The 8,900-nt window shown below is 45.4% G+C and overlaps 1 protein-coding gene across 1 annotated transcript; it reads right to left on the reverse strand.

Annotated features, from left to right (window-relative positions):
• Positions 1-1,305: 1,305 nt before the first annotated feature.
• LOC310859117 (tubulin beta-4B chain-like) lies at positions 1,306-7,259 on the reverse strand. The gene is made up of 5 exons (XM_083765508.1): positions 6,953-7,259; positions 6,005-6,113; positions 4,528-4,638; positions 4,052-4,296; positions 1,306-2,736 (listed from the first exon to the last, which is right to left on the reverse strand). Exons 1-5 carry the CDS (start codon positions 7,007-7,009, stop codon positions 1,924-1,926), a joined length of 1,335 nt encoding a protein of 444 aa, XP_083621634.1. The 5' UTR covers positions 7,010-7,259; the 3' UTR covers positions 1,306-1,923.
• Between the last annotated feature and the right edge of the window lie 1,641 nt (positions 7,260-8,900).

Below are 8,900 nucleotides of genomic sequence, written 5' to 3' on the forward strand. Positions count from 1 at the left end.
CTTTATATAATTGGTCCTCTCCTCACTAATGCTCATTATAATAATTATGGTAACATTTTTGTGTGTCTCAGACGGGAGCTGTGGATAGTTCAGAAACCCACCTACCAGTGACATCATTCATGGGGAATCCAAGCTAATAGAAACAGCAGGATAAAAAAAAAGGAAATAAAATCAAAGAAAACGGCAGGCTTTCTATTCCTGGGAAGTTAACATGCTATGCATAAACCATTGTTCTTGCGTTAATACAAATCTAAATACAAACATTTAAATCTTGTTTGAAAACTAAATAAATAAAAACTCTGTCCAACAACAGTAGAATACCTTTATCCTAAACATTAGTGAGGACCGGATGAACATAGGTTGAACATGGGTGAAGTTCTTGGTAAACACAATATTATAGATAGAGGAACTGACCATGGTAGATGGATACACAATTGATTAAAAGGAGGCCGCACAGCTCATAGCCACAATGCAATTCTATTTCATTTTAAACCAACATATGACAGCATAGTCTACCTGACTACCACATAGAAATACACTTTTTGACAGGGTAGTCTTTCCTCAGGGATCAAACCTTGAGGGAAGACTACCATGTCAAAACTTTGTTTCTGACTGTATTTTAACCCATTCAGGACGGGAACCCCTTTTGGTGTTTTAAGCGTTGTTTCACTTTAGCTATTGAAAAATATCAGATCTACAAGCTCATAGTGCGGAACAGAGTGAGCTACGAGCTATGAGCTTGTAGATCTGATATATTTGAAAAGTCGTGAAAATGTGGCACAAATCTTTGAATATATATTCTTTCAGAGTGAATATTTTTAACTCAAATCTTTGCTTCTGGGGGGGGGGGGGGGGGTGGGGTCCATGGAACAAACTATTTTCAAATGGGGGTCCGCGGCCAAATACAGATAATTCTGGGGGTCCTTGACATGAAAAAGGTTGAGAACCTCTGACATAGAAACATAAGGTTTTTCAGAATAATGACGTACTCAGGTCTAAATAAAATAATATTGCATTGTGTCTACTACGTGCTTTTAACCAGTCAAATTCTTGGTACCTGTAGATCTTTTTTAGGTCTGTCTCAACAGGATGCTTACTGTTGCAGGGTCTGTGTTTGATGTGTGATGAGAAATGATGGACGGCAGGCAACTTGGCCCATACTACCCCCTTGTGATATTCCAAACAAACTGCCTCATTCATAGAAACTGCAGATCTCCATTTTGGATTGTGTCTAGAACGGGCGATCCAAGTAAGTCTCAAATTATTGATACTACGAGAAAAAGAGAACACAACCAGAAATATTTTGACCTGACAATTTTATTTGAATGATGCCAAATTAGCGAAGTCATCAAATTGTTTTAAGTCAGCTGAAACACAATACCTTTTGGGAATGAGCGATGGAAGTATGGATTTACTTTATTTAATAAGAAAAAAAAATATGAACAAAACAAAACTACTCACCAAAGACCACAAGCACCTCTATATGACCACGGAGATGAGGGAGTGAATGAGGTGTTGTGAGCCCTACTCAGGCTGAAAGAAGGGAATAGGGGAGCAATAGAGATAGAGCACTTGTTCTCAAATTGGGTTCCAGAGTCCCTCACAGTTCTTTGAGGGGGTTCTAAATGGACCCTTACAGGTTTGTTTGGGTCCATGTGGTTCCATTTATACACTCTCAGAGTTACGGGGGTCCTCAGAATTAAATCGTTTAAGAACCACCGAGAGTAATAGAGAAGGAAAAAGAGAAGGAAATGTGGGAGCAGCAGAAAGAATCGAGATAAGGGATAGTTCGAATATTGGAGGGAAAAAAAGAGGAAAAGGAAACCAGACAGAAAGGCAGGGATGAGTTGAGTGGATGGATGGAATAATAATGACCAGGATGAACAGTGGTTAAAAGTAGGAGTGAGCATCCATCCGTCCATCTTAGGCCACCTCCTCCTCTCCCTCCTCCTCAAACTCGCCCTCCTCGGCGGTGGCGTCCTGGTACTGCTGGTACTCTGACACCAGGTCGTTCATGTTGCTCTCGGCCTCGGTGAACTCCATCTCGTCCATGCCCTCTCCGGTGTACCAGTGGAGGAAGGCCTTGCGGCGGAACATGGCTGTGAACTGCTCCGAGATGCGCTTGAACAGCTCCTGGATGGCCGTGCTGTTGCCGATGAAGGTGGCGGCCATCTTGAGGCCACGGGGCGGGATGTCGCAGACGGCCGTCTTGACGTTGTTGGGGATCCACTCCACAAAGTAGCTGCTGTTCTTGTTCTGCACGTTCAGCATCTGCTCGTCCACCTCCTTCATGGACATGCGCCCGCGGAAGACTGCCGCCACGGTCAGGTAGCGGCCGTGCCGCGGGTCGCAGGCAGCCATCATGTTCTTAGCGTCAAACATCTGCTGGGTGAGTTCTGGCACGGAGAGGGCGCGGTACTGCTGGCTCCCCCTGCTGGTGAGAGGGGCGAAGCCCGGCATGAAGAAATGCAGGCGGGGGAAGGGCACCATGTTGACGGCCAACTTGCGGAGGTCGGCGTTGAGCTGGCCGGGGAAGCGCAAGCAGGTGGTGACTCCGCTCATGGTGGCAGAGACCAGGTGGTTGAGGTCGCCGTAGGTGGGTGTGGTGAGTTTGAGTGTGCGGAAGCAGATATCATACAGCGCCTCGTTGTCGATGCAGTAGGTCTCGTCAGTGTTCTCCACCAGCTGGTGGACTGACAGGGTGGCGTTGTAGGGCTCCACCACAGTGTCTGATACCTGGACGTGGGAGTGGGGGGGTGTGGCAGGGCAAGGAGGTGAATGATTGGGAGGCAGAAAAGGAAAGACAAACGATTAGAGGCTAATACGCACTGCTCGTACACACTGCACAATATTTGCTCCGATATGCTGTCGGGGAGCATTTTTGGCACTCGAAGATCCAGCGCTGATAAAAGCCGGCGCCTTCCTGAGCGTTTCTGAATATGTAGCAGGTTTGATATTTGGCACAACCCAGTTCATACTATCGTATGAACTGGGTTGCGAGAGTGCCAAATGCAGTCTGGCGACCGCGGCCCGAGAAGGCCTGTATTACAGCCAATGAGAGCACAGGACAGCTGTGTGTGTGTGTGTGTGTGTGTGTGTGTGTGTGTGTGTGTGTGTGTGTGTGTGTGTGTGTGTGACACTGTGTGTGTGTGTGTGTGTGTGTGTGTGTGACACTGTGTGTGTGTGTGTGTGTGTGTGTGTGTGTGTGTGTGTGTGTGTGTACATACGGAGAGACAGAGAATTATTTAATAGGCTACACTATCACAAACATTTCGCTCTGTGTAGCCTATTCCTGTGTGTGTGCAAGCAGAGAGAGAGAGAGAGAGAGAGAGAGAGAGAGAGAGAGAGAGAGAGAGAGAGAGAGAGAGACGTCCTGTGTTGGTCTCTCGCTTGTATCATGGCATCCTACACGTGTCAAAATTTATTGGAATAAAAAACAAATGTAACCTATATGGTCTGGATGGCATCTTGGTGAACTCTTGCAGTGTGTGATGCCTACTCGGCTGTCAATCGTTTAGTGTTAAAGCCACAAAGATATAATGACATAATGACATAATGATGTACATAACGATCTGATGACTCGCCAACAACTTTAAAACTACAGTCTGTAGGGGCCATAACTCAGTGCAGAAGACCGTATAAGGCAAATGGCATGAACTAACTGCAACATAGCAATACACTGGAGGAGCGCTTCCCAAGTAATTGCTCGGAAACCATTTTTATGGGTCGTGAGAATTTCCTACAATTTTGTATTATAATTATTTCAAAAGATTAAAAAAAAAGTCTAAGAAAGTCAAAAAAAAATAACCCTCCAGAATTGTTATTGGAAATAGCAGTTCACACGTGTTATTTTCATTATTTTTTATTCACGTGGTTATGTAGTTAATTAATGTATTTTTGTTCTTTTGGGTTGTGGGAATTCACTAAATGTTTCTTTTGGGCATTAAACTGAAAACGTTTGGGAGCCCCTGCAGTGCCTGTACAAGAGGTTCTAATATAACTCAACACACAACGTGACAAAGGGCAGTGATAGGTTCATGGGTTACTGTACCTTAGGAGAGGGTACTACACTGAAGGTCATCATGATGCGGTCGGGGTACTCTTCACGGATCTTACTGATGAGTAGTGTTCCCATGCCGGAACCGGTCCCACCGCCCAGGGAGTGTGTGAGCTGGAAACCCTGGAGGCAGTCACAGCTCTCAGACTCCTTCCTCACCACATCAAGAACTGAATCCACTAGCTCTGCTCCCTCAGTGTAGTGGCCCTTGGCCCAGTTGTTCCCTGCTCCACTCTGGCCTGGAGATGAGTGAGGAGGCTCATTAAGACTTTTGGCATAGCATAGCCATAGAGAGAGACCTATTTATTTTAATAAAGCAATGCGACTAGACAGGGTTTTTGTTAAATGTTTTAGCAGGTCAACCTGTCTTGATGTAGTTCACCCTGTAAACTATGACATTTAAATCAATATGTCCTTGCGACAGGCAACTGTTTCCGTGTGTGTAGCAGGTCACATACAGTAGTACATACCAAAGACAAAGTTATCGGGTCTGAAGATCTGTCCAAAGGGGCCGGAGCGAACAGAGTCCATGGTGCCTGGCTCCAGATCCACGAGGATGGCCCTCGGCACATACTTTCCTCCTACAATGAAGGTATTTTGTTTTTATTAATACACACATTATCACTCTCATATATATAAATATATATATATAGACAGACATACATGCGTGCGCACGCAACGCACGTACGCACACACGCACGGGCCGCCCCCCCTGGCCGCGTTCCTGGGGGTCCGGATGTTCCTGGGACCCCCACATGGTAACTGTCATTTCTTGACCGTTTCGGATGCGGGCGGCTTGCCGGAACCGGCCCGGCCCCCTGGTCACATTCCTGGGGGTCTGGATGTTGCGGGGACCTCCCTGGGGACCCCCACATGGTATAGTTGCACCGCTCACTTAACACTGGTGTGATTTTTTATTTTATACAACGCTTCATTAAAATAAATAAATGTTTAGATTTTTCCACCGTCTTTTGGCAGACAGTAATTCAATAGAGGGTATGCGCATGCATAAAGTGAATGGCAAATCGAGTGGCGAATCGAGTGGCAAAGTGAGAGGCAAAGATTGTTTAACATCGTTTAATGCAATCAGATAGGACTTTTCCATTTGGATGTATGGGCTGTCAAGGCCAGAAAGTATTTTTTGCCACTCTGTAGGCGTTCATGCATAACTTCCGGTTATGACGATGATGTCACGCGCATAGTTGCATACCCTCTATAGATTACTAGCAAAGGTACTGTGCTATAGTAAAGTGGTAGTGCCGCTGGGAATTCCCGAGTATGGGGAGGGAGTTGTCTAAAAACGTGTCAGGTGTAGCTGACACTGACAGCCTCACCCATGTTGGAACGCAGTCGCTGTATGCAGCATTCTATGAACCAACAATTCTATGAAGCATCAAAAGGTAACGGTAACTGTTTTGGTTCATTTGTGCCCAGATCAACTCCACTGTCTCCACAGTTGTGTATTCTAACACACAGCTTAGCGGCTGATGTTGATCAATGTATGAGCTAATCTTGCTGCTGTATAATCCCTGGATTGTGTGTGTGTGTGTAGTGTGTGTGTGTGTGTGTGTGTGTGGGGGGGGGGTCATAAACAATTTCAGGTTTACGATCTGGTCGGGAGCAGATGATAATTCACGTCTTGTTGTAGTCTGGTTTGTAATCATGACCCAAAATAATTCCCTGCACATTTTATTCCAACTCGTAGCGACTGGCAAGACTAAAAACAGGGGGGACCACAATTCTTTTTTTTGGGGGGGGGGGACTAAAACAAAGCGGTGTCAAGTTTTTTTTTTCCTTTTTATCATCCGGTCTAAACCTTGCCTATAGACCGGATCACACGGGCCATTTGGGAACACAGACCAGGCTTTCCTCTGAGGTGGAAAGTCTGCCAGTCTGGTGGTGACGCGAGGTTAGTGTGTGTATGTGTGTGCGTGTGTGTGCGTGTACCTGAGGCCTCATTATAGTAGACACTTATCCTGTCCAGCTGCAGGTCACTGTCTCCGTGGTAGGTTCCTGTCGGGTCGATGCCATGCTCATCACTGATGACCTCCCAGAACTATAGTCAGAGTGTGGGGGGGGGGGGGGGGGGGGTTATATTAAGGCACTTGACAATGTCGGATTCAATTTATTATTATCATCATAACCCTTACATGGGCTAAGAATTGAATATGAACAGCGTGACAATATCATGAATGACCTCTGATTGACAAGACACTGGTGAAATACAAAGAACATTACATAGCAAGTGCCCTTCAAAAGCATCGGTTTCAACATAATTACTCAGCACCCACAATTATTTTCATTATAGTAATTCATTATCATAACATAATTGTCAATTAAGTATGTTGAGTTCCACAAGTTAAAAGGAGAAAAAAAATAAGAAAATACTGTAAAAATGACCAGATGGCCATAGGCTAGCTAGTCGAGTGTCTGAGCCACACCCCTCTGTCTGTCTCTTACACACACACACACACACACACACACACTCACACACATGCATGTCATCGTGATATCATGTCTTCTTATGTTGTCTATTACAAAAGTTTAATAGAAATCAGTGTCCTGATAAATGGCGACGCCCAGTATCCCTGTGAGAGTACAGCTATTTTTTGTTCGACTGTCAGCGACAATGGGGATGTCTCCGCTCGCCACCGCCCATGCCCAGGCATCCATCCATCCATCCAAAGGATGCTATTGTATACTGCCTAGCCTACATCAATGATCAGACTAACAATGGCTACTATTATGTCGACCTATTTAGCAAAGCCTCGTGGCTGACAGGCCCGACAGGAAAAGGCTGAGCCTGCATTCAATCACACAATAATGTATTGCAGTTAAATTAAATTAATTTAAAATACCGGTGCGTGTGTGCGTGCAATATCAAATATAGCCTACCTTTGCTCCGATCTGATTCCCGCACTGTCCGGCTTGCAGGTGCACAATTTCACGCATGATGAGTCCGAAGAAGTCTCGAACTGGACGTGGAAGTTAAAACGACGTTTGTTTTGTTTATGGACAAGGATGCTGTGCTTGTTCGGTCTGTATCACAGCACAGTATCCTCTCTGGCAGCCAGTCTGAGTGAATGAATGGCGGAGGAGAACTGCGCACTGGATCTCTGCTCGCTCGCTGGTATTCTCCGGTCTCATTTATGCCTCGTCGCACAGGCGGTGTCGCGCGTTGAAAATAACAGAGCTACAAGCTGAAAAGGCGTCTCATCCGCGACGCGGTGTGTGCTTGTAGGTCTGCTATTTTCCCATTGCCTCTCTCGCGGTTGCGCTGTGCCCCCCCTGCTCAAGGGTGCAGCATGACGTCATCTCCATGGCAACCGTCAAAACCGGGCTAGACTGGAAAAGGGCTGGAATCAGTGGAATATGTGTTCAGCCGAAATGAGTGACCAATGGAATTCTGTCTCCATGGGCGTCGCTACTATCGGAGGCGATGTATGCATGCAATCGCATCATCGAGGTGTCTTTATTTCTTATTACGGTAAACTAGAATTGCCAATTATTGTCCACTCATTTTAAAAACGTAGAAAATGAACTGCCTGCCTGACACAAAGTAGCATGTCGTGATTCTCTCTCCTTAAAATAGCTAAACAGCTAGCGCGACCTCTGGTGGTCGGAGAATGCGATAGGTCTTCAATTTCAGATGGTAGCCTACTGGAAAATAGGTTGAAAGCCTACAAAGAATAGTTAGAGGAGGGGATCGAAGAGTGAACAAGTTCATGCCGTTGATAAGTGATGATTGGCTGGGGTCTGGGGCCTGTGGTATGCACTGTCATGCACTCCACTCAGGGTTTACTTACTAGCTCTGGTCCATACCCTCAACCTCAAGGGCATTAGAGCTATGGATCAGAGCTAGGGGTTTTCAGTTGACAAATCACTCTCTTTCTACCACGCCCACATCAGTCACATGGGTGATTGCACATGATTCAACATCTTCAGCAAATTCTTAAGCCTCCATGGACACTGTGTAGTGTGTATAGGCCTATCTGTCAGAGTCAGAGAGAGTCTATATCTGTCACATCCGATGGCAAACCATGAGACCATTTTCAGCTGTAAGTAGCATTAATTGTAGGAATGTTTCATTCATTTATATTTTACTGTGTCAGTCAGACAGTCAGCTCGGCATCAGTCAGTACAGCCCGCACAGTTGAATGCAGGCTCACACAAAACACCCAAATTGAACACAGTAAGTTCCCTTGGGAACCTTTGGAACTATGTCCAATATCCAATAATATTAACGTGATTGGGTGCAGGACCTATCATTATGAAGATCAGTGATATCAGTGATCTCAGCATCATCTTGCTGCTACAGTCAGCTGACTCAGTTCTCTCTCTCTCTCTCTCTCTCTCTCTCTCAGTCTTATCTCTCTCTCTGTCTCTCTCTCTCTCTCTCTCTCTCTCTCTCTCTCTCTCTCTCTCTCTCTCTCTCACACACACACACACACACACACACACATTGATCAAAATCTTTTTTCTTTCCACACGATTTCGTTTATTTTGATTTGATTAGAAATGCAGCAATGTTGCAATTTGATTTCTCTATTCAGACTTTGTTTCCTTCTATGAGATTACTTAATTCTCAAAAAGGTGGGCATAATAAGCTTCGGCTTCAGCCCTTTCCTTTTTGGTCAATTTTATCATCATGTCAATCCTTTTTTCTGTATGTAATCATGCTGGGATAAACCATGACAGAGACAAAAACTAAACACACACACACACACACACACACACACACACACACACACACACACACACACACACACACACACACACACACACACACACACACAGACACACACACACACACGCACACACACACACACACACTCAAGTGCTT

Source organism: Protomyctophum parallelum, assembly GCF_964188405.1.
Source record: "Protomyctophum parallelum genome assembly, chromosome: 5".
NCBI classification, from domain to species: domain Eukaryota; kingdom Metazoa; phylum Chordata; class Actinopteri; order Myctophiformes; family Myctophidae; genus Protomyctophum; species Protomyctophum parallelum.

Bases quoted from the DNA above. Each gene is read 5' to 3' on its own strand.
- LOC310859117 (XM_083765508.1), bottom strand. From the start codon at position 7,009: ATGCGTGAAATTGTGCACCTGCAAGCCGGACAGTGCGGGAATCAGATC. The intron at 6,114-6,952 runs GTAGGCTATATT...CTCTGACTATAG, and splicing joins GGAATCAGATCGGAGCAAAG to TTCTGGGAGGTCATCAGTGA. The intron at 4,639-6,004 runs GTACACGCACAC...CCTTCATTGTAG, and splicing joins CTACTATAATGAGGCCTCAG to GAGGAAAGTATGTGCCGAGG.